We start from the raw sequence: 23,626 nt of genomic DNA, 5'->3' as shown, positions 1-23,626 counted from the left end.
GTGAATAGGCTGCTTCCCTACAATGTATTTTCATAACAGAGAAAGACTGAGCCTCAGTTTTAAAGAATATAACACCAGATCTAATTTTGTGTTTAGTTTTATGTAATTGATTTTTCTAATTTATTTTGACTATTCCTAGTTAGCATCTTTCATTATAGGGTGAAATCAGAAATTGCTTCGGAACTTAAATTCTATTGTTGACATATAAACAAATATAAATTCTGTACTAATTATAAACATTTGGAGGAACAAATACTAGTGATCTTAAAGTATCTATTTGGCTCTATTCGAAAACATGTTAGCAAAGCCAGCCCTTCATTAATTCCAAAGTAATTAACAGTTTTGTCAAATGTATTGTTTACATAACGGTGTATGTTAATTTCATCATTTAAGCAAATAATTCGGGCTAACCCTTGTAGTAGAAGAAACTGTTAAAAAAGACAGAATTTATCCAATGCATTCAGTTAATTCATTATATTAAGTTTTAATTGCAATTTCTATAAATTTAATTTCAAACAATGTGTAGTTTCAGGGCCTATTATTGATTATATATACAGACCCAATTTTTGGTTACGAGACAGTCAGTCCACGGCCGAGTTTCAGACGAGGAACCTGTGTTGGTTAGAACGACAACAATGCTTCAAGTTAACTGTGAAATAAGTGTTACACAATTAGGCCATGTGTTAAAACAATGACAGTGTCTGCTCCTTACATACCTTTCTATTCTTCAAGAACTGAACTTTGTGGTTAGGTTTTTACTTCTGGTAGATGTTCAATAGTGAACTACTGCAGCAGTATATGGAGGTTCGCTTGTACACTATTAATGAGGCTTATCGTAAGTTAAACAATAGTGCACTGACCATATAACTGTGTATTATTAGGGGGCTGTGAACACTGAAATTAAATTACTGTGAAACAACTGTGTACCTGTCTGCTACATTATTTACAGTAGTCAGTGTCAGAATTCACAACCCATTTTTCAGCCAGTGCAGCGATGTAGTACGTTGACACCAAGGACAATCAAAACAAAATGAATAATTTATGCAGGCAGAACCGCTACAGGCTGATGAGGATTCAAGCCCTACTCTTCCCAAATACAGGTCCAATACTTTGGCTTGACTATGTTTCCTTAAAAGCTATGAGACTTTTTGAAGCCATATGTATGACATACAAACTGTAAGAAACTTTTGGTGATGTGGCTGGTAGCAATGGCTGAAATGACAGTACATAAATGACACTGATTGGTACTGCATCTTTTCTAGTCACTACCAAGAGCTAAGAATCAGCCCTGTTTTTAATTTGAGTTGGATGCCAATAAATAAAACTTCTTCCATCTACAGTCAATAAAATTCTTGAGGGTAAGTGACTGCATTGTAATGTGTAAAATTCTCAGACGTTTCGGGCACTGTTGCAAATGACCTTTCTCAGGTGCTTTTTGCCAACTGCTGAATGAGAAAAACATTAGTTCTTATATGCTGGCAAAAGAGGCAGTAATCGTAATCTGATAGGGTACTGAGGATAAGAAGGAGGGATGTTAGATGTCCTTTATTGGTGTTTGCATTATTTCTTGTCACTGGTGGAAATAAATGTTCCTGACTGCTGTTCAGTTAACTGCTTGCCACTGGTGGAAACAGGGAGATGAGACAGAGGCAGCAGTTTTAACATAGCCTCCTCCCCTCACCCTCAATACCCTTCTAGATTACAAATACACTCTTTTCCATCAGTAGTTCCACACTCTAATAGTATGTGGGAAAAATGAACACCTAAATCTTTCCAGGTGATTTCTAATATCTCTTTCCCCATGTAGCAAATATCTTGTCTAAATCATTTTGTGACTCATTTGATCTTCTGCTGGCTTTATTAGATGGTAAACAACAATGTCACCCACGAAAATTTTAAGACAATTGATCCTCTGCAAGGAAATTCTAGTCACAATTACAGATAGTAAATAATAACAGACAGGAACACTAGCATGTGTCCCATTTATGAATGAAAGTCACTTTGTTTTAGATACATGTTCTACAATGTCTACACCGGTATTTTCTCACCTATTTTCAAACCAACACTTAGAACGGTTTTAAGAAAAGTAGAGTAAAGTAAATGCACACTAAAGAGTCTTGTTCATGAGCAGAGGAATGTAAATGTGTGGTCTGATGAGAAAAATCACATTTCTGCCTGTACATGTGAATGATGCACAGTGTCATGTTGATTATAAACCTCAGAAAGCATTCTAAGAAGACAGTACTCAAGCTGAGTTTTAGGCTTCATGAATTTGGAGACGCTATTAACACACAGAAGTAGACCTTTTCGAAGTGGCAAGCACTTTTGATCACAAAGGATACATCTATAGGGTTTCCAAGAAGATCCCTCTTGATTTTGTACAGTTCAAAAATAAAGAGTTCTTCTACTGGTATCCACTTGCAAAAGAACAACTGGACTTCAAGTAGTGTGATCAATAATACAAACCAAAACATCATATTAAGGAAGACGAACTGTGTGAGAGATCTCTTCATGGGAACAGCTGCAAAGAAAGTACTTCAAATACAGCAGACATTCAGCAGAGTATCACAAATCAATGTAACACAGGAAAACTACATAATCTTCAAGAAGTGTATGTGTAAGAGCTCTATTTTTTAATAAGGGAGGTACGAAGTTTTAGAAACCATCTCCACGGTGAAGTTAGCTGGTACAGAGGTGAAATACTACATGTAAGAGTAATGAACACATAGGTGCTGAAAAGGTAAGTAAAATTATTTTTCATATTCTCTATATGTTGCTCCCATTGCTAAGTACTGCCCTAACAGCGGAAATTACAAGCTGCCTGGCAAATAATGTATCTGCTTCCACACTAGCTAACCTTTGCAATTATTATGGTACCAAGTAGCACCCTTAGCTTGTTGACACTTTATTTTTCAATTTCTTATTTTTGTGACAAGTTCATGTGTAAGTTACAGTTCATTCATTCACACATCCTGCTCCACCAATCCTATCATTAACAAGAGTCTTCAGGGATCTGGAACGAGTCAAGAACTGCACTAACTGGTAGAAGCAACCACTACTGGCTACTTCGGTAAAGAAAACTAACAACTAGCACTAATATATGATAATTATGGGTATTACTTCTAGATTTCACAGTATCATCATCTACATCTATTTTATTTTGATAAGTAACACATTTAATAGTAATTATATCTGAATGTCAGTTTTAATCTTGGTACAGAGCACGAAACATGGATCTAATATCTTTTGATGGAAACATGAGCATGGTACGCCAGCAACATCTGTGTTAAGTAAGTACAGCAAAGCCCTACTTCTCCACCTTTCAACGAATTTTAAGAAAATGATGTAAAATGCAGGAAAACATGAAAGGTGTGAAATTACTTTATAAAGTGGCAAAAGTTATGCACAGAAACACCCTCACCTTGCATTTTCATTGTGTGTGTGTGTGTGTGTGTGTGTGTGTGTGTGTGTGTGTGTGTGTGTACTTTCAATATGCGTCAAAAAACTCCGACACTTTTTTACTATCCCATAAAGCTTCTTGGAATTTGGCACTATGTTTAGCTGTCAGCATGACATTTCCTGACACTTTAGCACAACAAATCTCACTCAAAATGACGTATTCTCTGTTCCGGCATTAAGTCAAGCACCAGCACGCCAGTCAGGAATGTTAGAGTAGAGCTGGCTGTGAAGAAGACATTAGCCAATTGCACCCTGACTGACCCCTCTCCTGGATGACAACACAATGGCAGCGTCCTCTATGCGAAGAGACCGTAAGTGCCGCGCCAACTGATCATGGCCACTTCTGCGAGTTCTACAGCAGAGAGTTCAATAATAATAACACGACTAGTCATTTCGCTTATTCTATGTAGCATTGTCTATACTTCTTGTTTGTCTGTCACCCTTTGCTTGCGACGCACCTGTATTTTTCAAAGTTAAGAAACTGTCATTTATTTTCTGTACATAAAATTCATTAATACAATTTGCTTGAATTGTTGTCTAGCGATCCGAGAAAGCAGGTTTCCTACGCACTCCAGATTTGATGAGTAGGCAGGATACAACATTTTGGAGAGGGGCATGACAGTAGCAAACTGAGGAGCTGCTATGTCAGTTTCAGTGTTTGTGAAGCTATTGACTTCCCTGCCTTGCACAGGTATCACTAAGTGCCTACGGCCAGACAACTTGTTTAGTGTAGCACTCAGAAATTATATATACAAGCCTTCCTCATTAATCAGTCTTCCTTTTAGTGAAAACTATCAACATCACTACACTGGCTCCTGAGAGTAGCCTTGTCCTGTTAAAATGTTCAGAAAAGTGTCATCAGTGACTAAGCCTAATACCCTGAATTTATCCAACTGCTTTAAGATTATTATAAATATTGCAAAGTGCGTTAAATAGGGCACATGAACTTAAGAGATCACGATACACTACAGATCAATCTGTCATCATTGGCCTTTATTTCACATCCACAATTGTTGGCTCCACCAACCTGCAACTGAAGACACCTTCAAATCTAGCCAAAACCTTGGGTTACATTACAGATTAGACTGTCACCTCACTCAGGCTTTCAGACAAGAGGATGGAGGGTATATCATATCGCACTTTAGCCTTTTAAGCACACATATTAACATATCATTTTATTTACTATCTGGCCTTTAGTTTGGATGGTCTTAGATAAATGTGACATAATGCACAAATAGGTCCAGTAGTTCCTACTCCTACCAAAAAAACTGAAAACTGTGGGTTGTTTTAAATTGTTTGCCAATTTTTTAAATTTTTTCCCAATTGAAGCTTTGATACATACCTCTGCAGCAGAAATATATACTTTTTATTGTCTTCACTGCAGCATTTATATTGGCAGAAGAATAAAACCCTACTGCCACCGCCCCTATCACCTCCCGCACTGTCATTGTTTCCTGTATATGAAAGATCATATCTTCAACAAATATAATTTCAATACCGACAACATTATCGTAAATGTGTAGGAAATTTTGCACTCGATGCTCAACTGCAGCTTTTCCCACGACAAACCATACTCAGATCTGGTATGTTAGATCCATTTCCTCCATTTGCCTGAACAACAACATTTTTCAAAAGCAGTTTGAGATGGTGGACTCATTAACCTCTGTCAATATAGAGCAAAACACACAAAATCAGCACTACAAAGGAGACTGGGTCTTCTCGAACTTCCATCAAACTTAAAGCTTTCTGCACAATGACTTTCCGTAATAAGCTCTGAACACATGGATGATACCTAAATCCAAGGGTTGCACTTTGCTTGTGTTACCTGGTGGCAGGAACCGCAATTGCACATTGTGTAAATTTAATTTTCTATGTGTGTGTGTGTGTGCGTGTGTGTGTGTGTGTGTGTGTGTGGGAGGGGGGGGGGGGGGGGCGTGTGCACGTGCAGAACAACAATTCTTTCATCAGACTATGTAACTTCTCAAGTAGTTCAAATGTCTTCCACACCTTGTTATTAGCACAGCAGTTCATGAGAATGGTTTCACATTTTTAAAAGATTGTGGTTTTTATGATCTGTGAGTCACGAACAGTAATTTTTTTCAGAGCAATCATTGAGGCGCCTAGCATTACTGTAAGATGAAGTTTAATTTGTCTCTCTCCATGACAATGTTCACCTTTAAAGGCAAATGTTCCATTTGGAAGGATGCTGAAAGAGAGAGGCCAGTTTCATCTATGTTGAAGATGTTCTTCAGTTTATGCCGCTTTATAAGTTTTTGTAATCTACCGCTCTGTCAGTCACTGACAGTTCTTATGCTTACAATGTTTCTTTTGCGACATACAGTTTTGTATGCCACTTCTTCAACCTATCAATCCATCTGTTAGATGTGAAGTCATCCTCAATTCCATTTTTAGAGTAACTGGCATAGTGCATCTGTTTTTAATTTAGACCACTGTTACTCGCAATTTTAACAATTCTGCTCAGCAAACACACGAGTACCTCTAAACTCTGCTCTAATGCAAACATTTTCTGCGACTATCTTCAGTTTTTTTGAGAATTGTTACTTTCTGTTCCATCAAAAGATTTTTCTTATCTCTTTTCGTAATGTTTTCCACCTTAAAACTGCAACAATGAACACTAAAATTCTACCTGAAAGGTACAGTAAATAAAACAACACTTCTATCAAATATATAGTGCTAACAACAATGCTACATGGTAGACACAATTTACTCTTGGAAAGATGGTTGACAGTAGTAATTGTGTTGAATAAAACTGACACTCCTCAGTCTGTAGCAATGGCTCTGTCAGTGCTAATTTAATCAAATTTATCTACCAGACAACAATCTGTTCAGTGCATACCTGAACTATAAACAAAGCTATATTATTAATTACAAATACTGGGAAGGTGATGTCGTCTGGGCATGGTCATAATCACAGGGTAAAGTTTACACTGAAACAAAATGGCTACAACAACATCCGTAAATTACCTTTTGTATAGCACGCAGTACTGAAAGCTAAGGTTGGCAGTGATAAGAAACAGGTGAATGTTAGTCTCAAGTCCCACCTTCTTCCAATTTCTACCAAAACAGTTACTACAATCAGCCACCAAGCCAAATTGAACTTTGCACCAGCACCATGAACTGCTCCAATTTTTACTGGTTCAGGTCTATTGAGTACAGTACCCAGGGCACAAGAAAGTTAACTGCATAACCTTTGTAAATACCACCTGTAGACCAACACCATGCCAGCATTATTTTATGTCAATTACATCTATTTTTTCTCCATAAACACGGAGCATACATCGTGGGAAAATTACAAATACGTTAACAGAGAAACAGGTGCAAATTAACTTTGTGATCAAAGGAATTTTAATGTGAATGTTAAAAAATGTTGCAAATAGCAGGAAAATGTTAACTCTGAGAACATAAAATTGAGGTTATCCTGTAATTGTGATATAAATCAGGTCAGTGATAAGAATCTACTTTGTAATTTTTTATTCTACTTGAACAGCAGCGACAATATAAATGATGCTGTAACAATATAATAGCATGCATTTATTAATCATGAGCCACAGAAAAGGCTACTCATTGTCAGTTAAGGAATTAAAATATATCTCTACCTGCATATCACTGCCACGGCCTGTGGTACCCAGGTCATCAACACCTGCTACTTCTGATGCAAATCGAATGCATCTTGTACAGTGAATACATCTTGTCATTATGGTCTTAATTAAAGGACCAACATCCTTGTCTTCAACTGCCCTGCAGAAATCAAACACAGACACTAAGTTATGTGCTACAGAATATTTATTTAAAATGTACAATAATTCAAAACTAGAGTTTCAAACAAATACCTGCAAGGTATCCACATTGGTTAGTAAACTAATTTTTCCAGTACAAATCAGCAACATAAGCAGTTCTTTTGGGGTTCACTGTATTTAAATTTCTGTCTCACTGCTTTGGACAATTTGCTAAAACTTCTTAGAGATGCAAATGTTTATTGTATGTACAGTAGCCACACTGATCATTTTTAGGTGCATCAACCACATTACATTTATTCAATAATTCAGCTCTTTTGTTCCTCAATAATTTCCACGAGTTGTTTAATTAGCCAACGGCTGAGGTACAGATGTTGCCCTGCAACGTTCACTACCTATGCTATTTAACTGTAACATCGTAGACTGTTACACATATGCGAACTGTACCAGTGGAAACACACTAAAAATGAGACACTCCTGCACGTATCCACAACGGTCAGCAGTTGCCTCCGTATGTTTCTGTTATTTCTTTTTCACCCTGTGCTTGTATCTGCAAGTGGTGGTTTGGTAGCAATTCAACACCAAAAAATACTACATGATGTCCAAGATGTAAATAGTTAAATAATGTAAAAATATTATAACGAAGAAAGTGGGACCAGACACTTACATACAGAGGCAAACTGCAACTAAGCATGTGACCCATACTGTAGAGAAATTCATGGATTTTGATTGTGGCAAGGACACAGGTATGTGTATATGTGTGTGTGTGTGTGGGGGGGGGGGGGGGGGGGCGGCTTCGTCACGCGTCGCAAATGCTTGCACATTTCTTTTTTCAGTGCTTCATATGCTATAACACATTTGGTAAATCACAACTGCGAAAGTGTGGACATCAACAGAGGCAGCAGTAGTGAGAAGTAAGATGATACTGCGTACCATGTTCACGAAACACATCTCTCTGTAAAGATAAACATCTTTTAATTCGAAGTGTAGCTGCCTTTCTTCTAACATGTGGTTGATCCATGTAATTACTCGAAGCTAAAGAAAGAATTAAATGCCGGTTTTCTCATGAATTCTGCATTCTAGACTTACACTCACAATCACTCAAGCAAAGAGAACTGATAAGTTTTGTGCAGGCTGCCATAAATGTGTGTGCCTCTTGTAAACCTGGCAGTGCATGCAGTAATTAGCCAGTCCTGCAGTGGAGTCTATGTCACTGACATAAATGCTGCAATGAGCAGATCTACCCAAAGTACTGACAGTACCATGGGAGAGAAGTTTTTTGCATTCACTACAGAGGAATGGATAGAAAAGTAAGTGTAGTAGCCACCAGAAAGATCGCGGGAGGCGCACATTGGCACGGCGCGTCATGGACGGTAGTTGCCGCAAGTAGAGTCCCGTCCACCAGAGGGCACGCGAGAATTCGGACGCACCCTCTGCCGGCGTAACAACACGAACAACAACAACAACTCCGGCAGGACAGGCGGAGCGCAGTCAGTCAACATCGGGCATGCCTAGGACACAGTCCCGGTCTACGCTAAGTGAAGTGCGACGTAACGTGAACAGTGTTACTACACAATTGACGACGAGTAGGGTCGTTCTTTCGCGTGTTGCGTCGTTGTTCCGGTTTCGCAGTTTCTCCACGGCATGGAGGATTTGGTGCGGGTTTTGGTTGCGCAGCAGACGGAGCTCATGGCCACCATGAAACAAGTGCTTCCGGCGTTGCTGTCCACGCCGTCTGCTCCGGCGCCTTTCCCTCCTCCCTTTCCCCCGTATGACGAGACGGCGGAGGATTGGGACGCATATGAACATCGCCTTCGGCAGCATTTCCAGGCATTTCATGTTGCCGATGCGGAGGTATGTCGTGCTCTCTTCTTGTCTTGGATATCTCCCTCGCTGTATCAAGTTTTGCGGCAGCTAGCGCCGTTGCAGGAACCCTCGTCCTTGTCTTTTGACGCATTGTGTTCATTGCTGTCTTCATATTATCGCCGCCGCACGCATGTTGTGGCGACTAGGGTTGAGTTCTATCAATGCAAGAAACAGCCCCATCAGTCTTACCGGGCGTGGGCCGCAACCCTGCACGGTCTTAGTCGCAAGTGTCATTTTGTCACGGAGCAGTCGCGGGAGTCGTATGCCCATGTTATGGTACGCGACGTCATTGTTCGTTCGGCCCCTGATAGGGAGGTCCGGCAACGGGCCCTGCAGTTAGAAGACCCTTCCCTTGAAGAAGTCCTGTCCATTGCTCAATCGTATGAAGTCTCTCACGCAGCAGGTCAACAGCTGGAAGCGTGGTGCGACGTCGCGGAGGTTCAGGGCGGTGCGGCCGCGTCCACTGTGTCCGGGGTGGACGACGTGCGAGCGGTACAATCCGGCCGTTACGGCCGCTCCCGCGCGGCGCGTAAACAGAATTCCGGCCGCCGGCCCCTGTTGCCGTCCTGTGCGTCGTGCTATATACATCACGATCGGTCGAAGTGCCCCCAGCGTTGGGCCGTTTGTCGCAAATGTAATAAAAACGGTCACATTGCTAAAGTTTGCCGCTCAGCCTCAAAAGAATCGAAGGAAGCAAGTACAGAGGACGTGGACGTTGACATTCAGGAAGTTTCGTCGGGCCAGGCTCCCGACGCATCGGCACGCAAACTCTTTATCGAGGTGTCAGTTCGGTCGCGCCGGTTACAACTGCAAGTCGATACGGGCGGGGCAGTTTCGTTGTTGAATGCACAAACGTATTCCGACCTTGGATCGCCCCCGTTGGCGCCAGTTTACCGGCGTCTACGCGGTTATGGTAAACAGTTCATTCCCCTACTGGGTCAATTCACTACCGACGTGACTTACAAATCAATCACTCGGCCTATTACTTTTATTGTTGTCAGTGATGCGAGCTCCGCTAACCTTTTTGGCCTGGATGCCTTTCAAGCTTTCGGTTTTTCTATCGCTGACACCATACAGTTGGTCTCCGAAGACGTTCCCTATCACTCATTGGAATCTTTGATCTCAGACTTTCCAGATATTTTTGAGGAGGGCCTGGGGCGTGTTTCAGATTTTGAAGCTCACTTAACGTTGAAGGCGTCGGCTCGCCCGCGTTTTCTACGCGCGAGGCAGATCCCCTTGGCTCTCCGCCCTCAGGTAAAGGAAGAGCTAGACCGGCTGACAGCCCTAGGGGTCGTTCTTCCCATTTCTTCCAGTGAGTGGGCTTCGCCCCTCGTTATTGTCAAGAAGCCCTCGGGAAAATTACGTCTTTGTGGCGATTTTAAGGCCACCATTAATTCCCAATTGGTGGTGGACACCTATCCTTTGCCTCGTGCTGATGAATTGTTCTCCGCCGTGGCGGGAGGCCACTATTTTTCGAAAATCGATCTGTCAGAGGCTTATCATCAGATACCACTTGATGAGGACTCCAAACGGCTGGCAGTCGTCAACACCCCGTTTGGCCTTTACCAATACCAGCGGTTGGCTTTTGGAATATCCAGTGCCCCGGCGATATTCCAGCGTTATCTTGAGCATGTCACGTCAACAATCCCTCATTGTATTAATTACCTGGATGACATAATTGTCACGGGCCGCAGCACGACGGACCACTTGCACAACCTTCGCACCCTCTTTCTCAAATTCAGGTCTGTGGGCTTGCGTTGCAACCTGCATAAGTCAACCTTCTTCCAACCGTCCATTGAGTATGTGGGCTACACCATCTCTCGGCATGGCATCCAGCCACTAGGAAGTTTGGTCCAAGGTATCGTCAACCTTCCTCGGCCCACATCGCTGAAGGAGTTACAAGCTTTTTTAGGCAAGATAGCCTATTACCACCGGTTCATTCCCAGGGCTTCCACTATAGCCCACCCCCTGTACTGCCTTCTGCACAAGGTTGTTCCTTTTGATTGGTCGCCTGCATGCGAGCGAGCGTTCACCTCGTTGAAAGGCCTCCTCACGTCAGCCCCTTGTTTGGCTACTTTTGATCCCCATAAGCCGTTGGTCCTGGCTACGGATGCTTCGCAGTATGGGGTGGGGGCGGTCCTGGCCCATCGCAACGCAGATGGTTCCGAGCAACCACTGGCGTTTGCGTCGAAAACGCTTAGTCCCGCGCAGGCCCATTACTCCCAGGTGGAAAAAGAGGCTTTGGCCATTGTCTACGCTGTTACCAAGTTTCACCCTTTCTTGTATGGCACGAAGTTTCAGTTAATCACTGACCATAAGCCGTTAATATCGTTATATGGCCCCGCCTCTCAGATTCCGGATAGGGCGGCCCACAGACTACAGCGCTGGGCCTTGTTCCTCTCTAAGTACCATTATGACATTCGTTTTCGCCCTACAGGCCAGCATGCCAACGCCGACGCTCTTTTCCGTCTTCCGGTGGGCCCGGACCCTACATTTGATCGAGAGGAGATTATGTGTTTTCATTTGGATGTGGCGTCCCGCCAGGCGGTTGATGGCTTCCCGATCACTAGTTCTCGAGTCGCCAGGGAAACGGCGGCTGACCCGGTTCTCCGGCAAGTAGTTCGCCTCATTCAGCAGGGATGGTCGTCCCACCCTCCGGGCCGGGCCTCGGACCCTCTTCGTAATTATTTTCTTCTACGAGACCGTCTCTCGGTATTGGAAGGAGTTCTCCTTCTGGCTACCGATGATACAGCTCCTCGCGTGGTTGTTCCTGCAAGTTTACGACGGGAGGTCCTCAAGTTATTACATGCGGGGCACTGGGGTGTTTCCCGTACTAAAACCTTGGCTCGCAGACATGTGTACTGGGCCGGTATTGACAGAGAAATTGAGCACTTGGTGGCCGCCTGTTCCCAGTGTGCGAGCCAACAAGCATCTCCCAGGGCAGCGTTCTCTTCATGGCCGCCGGCAACCCAGGCGTGGGAACGTGTTCACATCGATTTTGCGGGGCCGTTTCTCAATGGCTTTTGGCTCATTGTCATTGATGCTTATTCCCGATTCCCATATGTGGTTCGCTGCTCCTCAACCACTTCAGAAGTTGCAATCCAGGCACTAGCAAAAATCTTTTCTGTGGAAGGTCTGCCAATCACCCTGGTCTCGGACAATGGACCGCAGTTTCTTTCGCAGACCTTCCAGGATTTTTGTAGGCGCTTCGGTATTCGGCACGTTTGCTCTCCCCCCTTCCATCCACAATCGAATGGGGAAGCTGAGCGCATGGTGCGCACCTTTAAGACGCAGATGAAAAAGTATGTGCACGAATTTCCTGCAGAGGAAGCATTGACGTTTTTCTTGACGGCATACCGGACCACACCAATGGGAGACCGCAGCCCCGCAGAGCTCCTCCATGGGCGTCAACCTAGGACTCTGCTGCACCTCCTCAGGCCTGGTCCTCGCCAGTCTTCCCAAAACGGAGTACCTGGCTTTCCACTGGGTATGTCAGTCTGGGCCCGTGGGTTTGGTCGCAATCCACGTTGGATACCGGCGGTGGTCCTGCACTGCCATGGCCGCCGGCTCTATACCTTGCAGGTGGGGGACCGGGTGGTACGTCGTCACCAAAATCAGCTACGTCCACGTTCGGGCACCCACCCTCCGACCTCTCGGACACCGGCTTCCCCATTGCCGGCACCTGTATTGGTTTCACAGGGGACGTTACCTCCTCTCCCCGCTGTGACTCTGCCGCACTGTGATGGTTCTCAGCCTTGGCAGCCTCCAGTGGCTCCAGCACCGGCATCGCCGTCATTCGAGCTGCCCCAGCGAGAGCCGGCCCCCTAGCCGGCCCGGTTTCGCAGGGGGCTCGTTCCCCTGTGGTCGTCCCTTCCCCTTCGTCCCCGCCACTGGGTCTTGCCCCTCCTGAGGTGGAACAGGATCCAGAGTTCGACAGCTTGTCGCCCGTTCTGTCCCGGGCTCCGGTTGTGGGACGACGGGGGGCCTCTTCGTGTGGGTCACTTCCAGTCGTATTCGAAGGGTCCGGCTCGAGGGTTGGCAGATTCCCTCGACTCCGGCCATCCCATGGATGTGGAGGTCATCGCTCCTGCCTGACACTCCACCTTCCGACGCAGTGGATCACAGTGGCTTCACCCCCCGAAGGAGGAGGAGTGTAGTAGCCACCAGAAAGATCGCGGGAGGCGCACATTGGCACGGCGCGTCATGGACGGTAGTTGCCGCAAGTAGAGTCCCGTCCACCAGAGGGCACGCGAGAATTCGGACGCACCCTCTGCCGGCGTAACAACACAAACAACAACAACAACTCCGGCAGGACAGGCGGAGCGCAGTCAGTCCACATCGGGCATGCCTAGGACACAGTCCCGGTCTACGCTAAGTGAAGTGCGACGTAACGTGAACAGTGTTACTACAGTAAGTCCATGTGACACTATATTATCGAGATTATTCATTACACTAATAAACTGAAATTGCAACGTCTGATAATTTTCACTACAAAATTTCCAAGAGATGAAACTAGTACTGGTAAGAATATCTATAAAACGAAAATAATCAATTATTGATAATATAATGTAAATGGACAGGTAAAAAATCTACTGCCACTGCCACTTAATGAGTAGATGTTTTACATGCTAAGAATATCTGTAACACAATAACTAGTAGAGTTGCATGGCAAATCATTGATACTGATTTATGAAAACTGTCCAGTCATCATAGACCAGGTAAAATGGCTCCAGATGATTTCATCAGATCATCATGCTTCATGTGCTACCTATCCACTGTCCTTTATTTTACATCTCACTGTAATTGACAGGAGAAGGATGCCAAAGATCCAACAGTGTGTCATGTTTTGTATGACACTATTACAGGATACAAGAAGGGTGAACTGAATAGGTCTGAACTTCGTATCTGAAAGCAGTACACAAGGGCAAATATTTTCTTTGATCTTTATTCTTATAGTTACTTTCTTAACATACGAATTTAGTGGGTTACAGGCTTATTTAAAATTAAAATGCTCAATTTCATGTCTTAATTCAATTTCCTCCAATGAACCATTATCTGTTCAGTTTTAAGTGACACACTACTTACAAAAACATAGCTTATTGCTGTTGTAAGTTGTGTTGATGTAACAAAACAAATTGCCTTACTTAATAAAGATTGCAGCCAATCATCAACCAAATTTTACATGCTCTTGTCTACTTCACCCTCAAGGTGAAGACCAATTTGACACTTCCTTGCTCGTAACCAAGTGTACTAATAAGAGTAAAAACACTAGTAGAGACACTGCACAAAGAGCCACAAACACTGCATAAGCCAGCACTGTGCACGACCGTGCTGCAATGGTTCTTTGCTTTACCCTTGAGGAACAAGAAGTAGACACAGAATACCAGGTCAAGCGATTAGCATAGGTGAAGCAGCATGTGTTCTCTTTGCAAAAGGTAAACAGTTGTTGGTACTATGTCAGCTGGTTAATTGCTATGGTACAAAACAAGATTGCCATAAATTGGGGTAGCGACTTTCAAAATTCATGAGGTAATAACAGGAGACAAGTAGAGTATTACTTTAACTCTTCATGTTTTTGCAGTACAGTGACTAAGCCATTAAATAAAGGGTGTGCAGCCACACGTATGCCTCCCCCCCCCCCTCCCCCCTCAGTGTTTCAGCCATCTTCAGCGTAAGCTGACAGACTGGAGTTATTGCACTTGTTCCATCCTTTTAAACCTGTAAACGATGGCACTGCACATGCAGCCACAGATACACCAGCACTAGAGACAACCAGTAGCAAAGAAGTGCACCTAAATTGTATCTGCGGCTACAGAGTTGATCCGCGCTGGGCTACCTATGTATCGTTGTTAGCTACACTTCAGCAACACCTTTGGGAGTTTATTATAGAAACTGCTGAATACCATGCTTTGTCCACACTGACACCATTATCTCTATTGAATAAAATTCTTTGCCAAAAAAATTTCAGCTTTTTCTTTCACTATAGAGTCCCAAAAATATTAAGTCAATGCTAAAATTTACACATTTTCATACTCCTTAGTGAGACCAGTATCAATGCAATGCTCTGGCACGGCCGACTTATTGGATCGTACAAGCCAACTGTACCTACAGTCTCCTGTGCACTTTTCATGGACTGGGCAGGCCGTCTGTCCAATGTACAAAAGGTCACATTCCCAGAGCTTCTGGTGAACACCAAAATAGCTTTGCTGGGCACCAAGTCACCTCTGACAGAATTCAAAAGTGCTGCTGTCTTTGGTGGAGGGTGAAAAATCACTTTAATTTTGTGTTTGATGAGGTTTCAATCTATGTTCGATGACAAGCTTACCACATAGGGCATGAACACCACAGATTTAAATCCCTCTAAGTCCCCTTTCTCATTCATTATGTTCACCTTATGTTTTACCTGCAGAACCTTATGTACCTGTTGTGGAGAATACCGTTTGCTTCAAAAACTCCCGTTAGGCGTAAAATCTCATCCTGCAGACTACTCTCATCAGCAATGCTAAGTGATCTACGAACCGAAGTTCTGAGCACACTCGTTGTCTAGGAGGGGTGGTGGCAGATATTTGCAAGTAAATATATGTCTGTAAGAGTTAACTTTTAATAAACTGCATGTTCCAAGATGCCCTCAAATCTTTGCGACAAACCAAAACATCCAAAAATGGAATGCATCCATCCTTTTCAATTTCCACTGTAAACCAAATTTGAACTTAGGACAAAAAATTCCAGCAGTTTATCTGCACCATGGGGCCCCATTACAAATGTGTCATCAACATACATCTGAAATACAGTGCATTTCAAACTAGCAGACTCCAGCACATTTTTCTCAAAGCCCTCCACTAACAGACTGTCCACCATGGGTGACAAAGACTACACATGGCAACACCATCAGTCTGTTCATAAAATTCATTATTAAATAAAAAGCAAATCAAGCCTAGAATGTGTATGAACATAAGTGAAACCCCCTTCCTCAAAACTTTTGCCAACAAGTAGTAAAGATTCTGAAATGGTAGCCTTGGTGAGTAAGGAAGCCACGTCGAAGTTGAACTGTTCAGTCTGAGTGATTAAAGATCATCAATGAAGTCCACAGAGTTGCATATGTGATGAGTACATCTTCCTACAAAAGGTCTTAATAACAAGTCTTAGTGTACGGCAAAATCTTAATTTAGAAAGTCAATGTTAATTACTACTGCTTGCAACTTTCTTATGGATATTTTTCTCTTTGTTTAGTTGGATGGGGATTAAGGAACTAAACTGTGGGGTCAGCAGTATCCTGGTCACAAGTTAGTTCACCTAAGGTTATGACGTCTGCAAGAAATGTGATCAGATGATGAAAGAAGATAGGAGTGGTAACATCGAGCTACTGAGGTAATACAGATGCCAGGGCAGAGAAATAATTTCTGGAGGAGTAAAAGTATACAGATGAAATGGTACATAGGTCAAAGCAGACTAGGGGAGCGTAATCTAAAAAAGTGAGGTGGAGGTCCACACAGAATGCCTCGAGGTGCTTTCCAAATGGTAACCCCGCCAGAGAGCAGGTGTCACGAGGTCATTGCACCTGTGATAAACTGGATGATTAGAAAATTGTTGAATGGGGTGATTATATAAGTGAGCCAGTGTTAATATCATCAAAACTGAAGAGGGAAAATCTCTGCTTCAGCAAGGAGATTGTTATGAGACTAGTCGGGAACGTACCAGTTGCAAGTCTTATTCTACAATGATGGACTGGGTCCAACAATTGCCAACAAGCCATACACCTGGCAACCACAGTCCAATCGAGATGACAACAGGGCCCAGTAAATATGGAGGAGAGCAGCACAATCTGCACCCCAAGAGGTATGAGCAAGGAAGCAAAGAGCGTTAAGCTCCCACACCCAGATAGTATTTATTTGACAAATCTGGGGTAGCCAAGTCAGCTTTTCGTCAAAGAGGATTCCCACAAATTAAGGGTGCCCAAGTAGAGTTCTGGGTCAGGATAGACTGTGGTACAATGACAGACATCCATGACTAACATTTTCCAGGAGAAAACAAGAAATCATGAAAAATGGTCCAAGAGGAAGCCCTTCAGATGGCACATTGGAGCCAGAGTTCAGCCAACACGACAGAGCGGGACCTGGGACCTAGACCAATTCAAAAGTCATCAACATACAGTCCAGGGATGAACAGTGGTCTAACTGAGGACAGTAGCCCACTGATGGTGATGAGGAAGAGCTTACCACTAAAACAGAAACCTGCAGGACATCATCATCCTGGATCTTTGGGAATCTGAGTGATGTATGTAATGGCGCCAAGCAGTGTCAAAAGCCTTAAGTACCGTATTTACTCGAATCTAAGCCGCACTTTTTTTCCTGTTTTTGTTATCCAAAAAACCGCCTGCGGCTTAGAATCGAGTGCAAAGCAAGCGGAAGTTCTCAAAAATGTTAGTAGGTGCTGCCACAACTAACTTCTGCCGAAATTTTAAAAAAAGGTGGAAGACGAGCTTTTTTTCTCCGTCCCGAGTTTCGACCATTTTCATACATTATCCAACGTAGTAAATACAAATTCCGTACTGTTCATCTTCGAATGTAGTAGAATTTCAATGTACTACGAAAATACGACTGGCAAGACTGTGTGGGATGTTTGTCAACATGGCCAACTCTACGTTCTGAATTTTTTCCTACCTGTGAGAAGAGATGGTTGCTAATAGGAACCTGATGAAATGTGAATCACATGCACTATTCTCTTCACCATAAGAATAATACGAATATAAACATTTTGCCATGTATTCTTTTGTGTTTGCTGCTATCTCATTTAAATCCTGTCTGCCTAATAAGCTACGAAACTAGAGACAACAGCAAACGCGGAAGAATATACGTATCGTGTCATGTTTATATTCGTATTATTTTTGTGCCTAATAGTGATACAGTCAGAAATTAAGCACGGCAACTGACTAGATTTTTAAATCTAAGATGACTAATTTCTGTGCAGAATTTGATGTACTAAAGAAGCGGCTGCAAAGATTTTCAAACAGAGAAAAATTTTCGCCTAACTCTCGTTCGGAACATGTTCTATCATACGCAGTCTATTATTTGGTTCTTGTTGATCATTATCAAAGAAAGCAGCAGTGTAAGTAACAATAAATAGCAGTCTCTTGCCATTGTTTCGCTAATGAGACGATTCCTCTCTTCTTCTTTTTTTTTTTTTTTTTTTTTTTTTTAATTGTAAGCGGCGGTAGCGCGCACAAAAGCAAGCCATGCCGCAAGCGGCGACAGGCCGTGAACACGCACTATCAGAATGCGACAAACTGTGCATGACACAGTACAGTAATGCATTTTCAGCTTAGAGTGGCGTAAACACCTATAACAAAGAAAACGGCAGTTATTAGATCAAAGCAAAATAAGCAATTGATTCAAACCAGACGAAGCACGTGAAAAAGTAAGGGTACCCATATAAATACTGACGGAGCGCCTGACGCATAGCAATGGCTACCTGGTAAAGTTTAACTGCTAAGCTTACGACTCGAACCAAACTACTGTAGCTGTATCGTCATTCATTCGACTTAAATTGTGTCTCATATTACAATGGACCAACTTTGTTTCGATTTGGAGGTGCGGCCTAAAACTTTTCTCTCCTTTGAATTTCGAGTCTCAAATTTCAGGTGCGGCTTAGATTCGGGAATTTTTTTTCCCTTTATTTCGAGTCTCATTTTTCAGGTGCGGCTTAGATTCGAGTGCGGCTTAGATTCGAGTAAATACGGTATGTCAAAAAATGACAAACTGTGTGTCGGCATTTTAAAAAATGCCATTTGGATTACAGTTTCCATTCTAACTAGATGGTTGCTTACGGATCGTCCCTCCCCGAAAATACACTACTAGGTAGAAAAAGGACCTGAGATTTAAGAAACCATCACAATCAGCAGGTAACCATCCTATCAAGCAGTTTGCAAAGCATGATGGTGAGGCTAATTGGGTGGTAGCGGTCACTGGGGATAGGGTTTTTGCCTAGCTTAAGGGTTGGGACAATGTTACTATCCCACCACTGCAAATAGAAGACATCTCTCAGGAACATGCCGGTCTCTCTTTTGACGAAATGCATCAGTTACTCTCTAAGTATCATTGGAGACGTTCTCATGTTATTTCTGCTTACGTTGAGTTCTACCGCTGTCAAAAGCGGCCACAAAAGCCATATACAGCTTGGGTGTAGTAGCCATTGTTACCGATTTGTTACAGAGGTCCATCAGGACTCATATGCCGATTTGTGGTTTGTGATGCTATAATACTCCTGGCCCCTGATAAAGGAGTTCGTGAATGAGCTTTACAATGTGAAATTCCCTCTCACAGATGCTCTGAACATTGCTCAGTCTTTTGAAGTATCTAGGGCAGCAAGAGATCAGATAGAAGCTTGGTGTGAAGTAGGTGCTATTGCTTTTTCTCCTCCCTGGCCGCTGTTGGTTAGTTCATGGGGGTAAAAATGACGACTTAGCCACGAAACTGCCATCTCCACACCACAACGGACAGCGCAGTACTAAGCGCAGCAGCAGCTGCCAACATCACAAAAGTGGCCACATGCTACTCATCCCAAGTGTCCTTACAGTTTTTTTTTTTTTTTTTTTTTTTTTTTCAACATGAATGGCTCACATGCCGAAAGTGGTGGGTGGCATGCAACCTTTACAACCTTTAGATAGTGAGAGAGAGAGAGAGAGAGAGAGAGAGAGAGAGAGAGAGAGAGAGAGAGAGAGAGAGAGAGAATGAAAATAGGAACATAATGCGCCTGTGTGCAACTCCCAACCTCCTTTACCATACATGGATGTGAACAGTGTTTCCCTCTACGTCGACTTTGAAAGTGGATCTGGGAGAAGCAGTGACTTTCTTAAATTCTCAAATCTATGTGGATCTTGAATCACCGTCATGGTCTCATCTCTCCTCAGTTGATGAGTTACAACAAATATCAATATTGGGACAGTTTTCCACTTTCGTGTGTACTAAGCACTTTTTCAGCCTTTGACCTTTCTCATAGTGGATTATGCTAACATCGAAAACATACTTGGGTTACATGCCTTCAAAATTTATTGGTTCTTAATTTCTGACATCTGGTAACGGATCAAGTTCCGTACCAACAACTGGATGCGCTCTGCTCAGAATATTCCTCCCTGTTTTCGGAAGGTTTAGGGTGGGCTAGTGATTTCAAGGCTCAAATCACAATGAAACCGATGGTGCACCTCCGTTTTTTTTCTGTGTCCGCCCAGTCCCAATGGCTTTACATGAGCAAGTCAAATTGCAACTGTCTCCTCTAGCGAATGGTTACTTCACTGGTAATTGTAAAAAACCTAATGGCAATCTCCAGCTCTGTGGTGATTTTAAAGTGTCTGTAAATTTACAGTTTATTATTGATACCTAACCCTTACTCCCTCCGGATAACTCTTGGCTCAGCTTTCTGGGGGCCAATGTGTTTCCCAAAGAGACTTGTCAGAAGCCTACTTACAACTGCCTCTAGGTGATGATACCAAATGTGTCCTCATTATGAATGCCCCTCCCCTTCCGGTCATATCAAGACCAGTGCCTTGCCATTTTTCAATGATTTTCAGAGCAACTAAAGGCCTTCGTTCCGCAGTGCATTAACTTCCTGGACGATACTACGAACTCAGGTTCTGCAACAGATGAATATTTGCACAACCTTCATGCTTTGTTCACAGTGCTGCAGGCCGCCAGTTTGAAATGTAACTTGGACAAGCCACAACTTTTTGGTCGTCTATCATCTATCTCAGTTTTTAAGTCCTGCAATCCGACTCCAAGCCAGCTAGCATGTCGAGGCCATTACAGTCTTGCCACGTCCTGCCAATGTCAAAGAGTTGCAAACCTTCATCAGAAAGACTGTGTGTTACGATAAATTTCTTCCTGGTGCAGTCACATTGGCCCGGCCACTTCATGTTCTCGTATATGCAGATGTTACTTTTCACTAGTCATTCACCTGTGGCTGTGTTTGCACCCTATTACGGTCAAAATTACACTTGGCACCATGCTTGGTTACCTCCCATCTAGGCCAACACCCTGTTTTTGGCAGAGATGCCTCCCAGTACGACACTGAGTCATTCTCACACACGAATATGTGGATGGTTCTTAATGCCCCATTGTGTACATTGCCAGAACTTTGAATCAAGTGCAATAGTGCTACTCTCGGCTAGAAAAAGAAGCCCTTGCTATTGTGTACACACTTCAAAAATTTCACATTTTCCTATACAGTTCTAAGAATCATTTGATTACTGATTATAAACCCCTGGTTTCTCTTTACAATCCTTCGGCATCTTTACCAGACAAAACAACCCACCGCCTGCAATGTTGGGCTCTGTTTTTGTCATGCTGTAACTACAAAATTAATTTACAACCCACAGTACAACATACTGATGTGAATGCTCTTTGTCGATTGCCTATTTGCCCTGATCCAGTATCTGATAAGGATGACTATTTTGTCATGCTGTAACTACAAAATTAATTTACAACCCACAGTACAACATACTGATGTGAATGCTCTTTGTCGATTGCCTATTTGCCCTGATCCAGAATCTGATAAGGATGACTATTCCATTTAGAAGTCCAAGCCCAAGTCACAGTGGACAGTTTCCCATTACCTGTTCTCTGATTTTGGCAGCTGTTACAGCAGGTACTGTCTTATGTCAGGTTCTTCCATTTGCCCACTACTGCTGGCCGGACAAACCACCAGGCTGTGCATTGGATCTTTTGCATAGTTATGTTCTCCACCACCACCTCTTAGTTAGCTACTTGTGATCCTATTCGCATTGCAGTGGGAGATCATGCACCTTCGCCACCTGGACGTTTTGGGTGTTTTGGCCAGATACTGACAATGAGATCATGCACACTGTGACAGCCTGTCCACAGTGCACCACCCACCAAGCACCATCACAGGCTTCTCTCTTGCCGTGCCCCCCCCCCCCCCCCAATGAACCTGGGAGCGTATACATGACGATTTTCTGGGTCCATTCCATAACTCCTTTCGGCTTGTAGTAGCTGATCCTTTCTCAAAATTTCCTTCTGTGGTTCGTTGCCCATCCATGTCCACAGCAGCTATGCTCTCAAATATTTTTTCCTTGCAAGGATTGGCATATATGCTTGTGATGGGCAATGACCCACAGTTTGTGTCTCAAGATTTTGAAGATTTTTATACGAACAGTGGCATCCAGTATGTTACGGCCCCTTCATTTCACCTGCAGTCCTATGGAGAAGCATTCAACCCTCATTAAAAAAATAGATCATTCAATGTACTCCAGAGGATATCCTCGATAGGTTCTTGAGTTCATATAGGTTCACTCCAGTTGGCAACTGTAGCCCGGCAGAGCTGCTTCAGGGGCGCCAGCCTCTTACACTGTGTCATCTGCTCTGACTGACACCTGGCCACTGCCAGCATTCAGCTCGCAGCAATTCCATTCAGGCTCCACTGTCTGGGCCTGCGGATTTGGCCAGAATCATAACTGCATACCACATCCATCACCACCAAGGTTGCTGTCTCTCTGTCGTGGACCGCATCATAAGTGCATGCAAACAGTCGACCATCACTGCCAAGGTCACTGTCCCTATGGGACACCTTGGACACAGAAAGTACATGTTGTTGTTGTGGTCTTCAGTCCTGAGACTGGTTTGATGCAGCTCTCCATGCTACTCTATCCTGTGCAAGCTTCTTCATCTCCCAGTATCTACTGCAACCTACATCCTTCTGAATCTGCTTAGTGTATTCATCTCTTGGTCTCCCTCTACGATTTTTACCCTCCACACTGCCCTCCAATGCTAAATTTGTGATCCCTTGATGCCTCAAAACATGTCCTACCAACCGAGCCCTTCTTCTAGTCAAGCTGTGCCACAAACTTCTCTTCTCCCCAATCCTATTCAATACCTCCTCATTAGTTACGTGATCTACCCACCTTATCTTCAGCATTCTTCTGTAGCACCACATTTCGAAAGCTTCTATTCTCTTCTTGTCCAAACCAGTTATCGTCCATGTTTCACTTCCATACATGGCTACACTCCATACAAATACTTTCAGAAACGACTTCCTGAGACTTAAATCTATACTCCATGTTAACAAATTCCTCTTCTTCAGAAACGCTTTCCTTGCCATTGCCAGTCTACATTTGATATCCTCTCTACTTCGACCATCATCGGTTATTTTACTCCCTAAATAGCAAAACTCCTTTACTACTTTAAGTGTCTCATTTCCTAATCTAATTCCCTCAGCATCACCCGACTTAATTTGACTACATTCCATTATCCTCGTTTTGCTTTTGTTGATGTTCATCTTATATCCTCCTTTCAAGACACTGTTCATTCCGTTCAACTGCTCTTCCAAGTCCTTTGCTGTCTCTGACAGAATTACAATGTCATCGGCAAACCTCAAGGTTTTTATTTCTTCTCCATGGATTTTAATACCTACTCCGAATTTCTCTTTTGTTTCCTTTACTGCTTGCTCGATATACAGATTGAATAACATCGGGGAGAGGCTACAACCCTGTCTTACTCCCTTCCCAACCACTGCTTCCCTTTCATGCCCCTCGACTCTTA

At 43.2% G+C, this 23,626-nt stretch overlaps 1 protein-coding gene across 2 annotated transcripts in view; it reads right to left on the bottom strand.

The window, feature by feature from the left end:
* The window catches only part of LOC126161429 (NADH-ubiquinone oxidoreductase 75 kDa subunit, mitochondrial), a 107,220-nt gene that overhangs the window by 49,518 nt on the left and 34,076 nt on the right, over positions 1 to 23,626 (bottom strand). For both annotated transcript variants that reach the window (XM_049917230.1, XM_049917229.1), the window contains exon 5: positions 7,077 to 7,218. In XM_049917230.1, the coding sequence (XP_049773187.1) occupies positions 7,077 to 7,218 (142 nt within the window). The remainder of the gene's footprint in view (positions 1 to 7,076; positions 7,219 to 23,626) is intronic.

Source organism: Schistocerca cancellata, chromosome 2 (assembly GCF_023864275.1).
Source record: "Schistocerca cancellata isolate TAMUIC-IGC-003103 chromosome 2, iqSchCanc2.1, whole genome shotgun sequence".
Lineage (NCBI taxonomy): Eukaryota > Metazoa > Arthropoda > Insecta > Orthoptera > Acrididae > Schistocerca > Schistocerca cancellata.
This window is presented reverse-complemented; position numbering and strand designations above follow the sequence as displayed.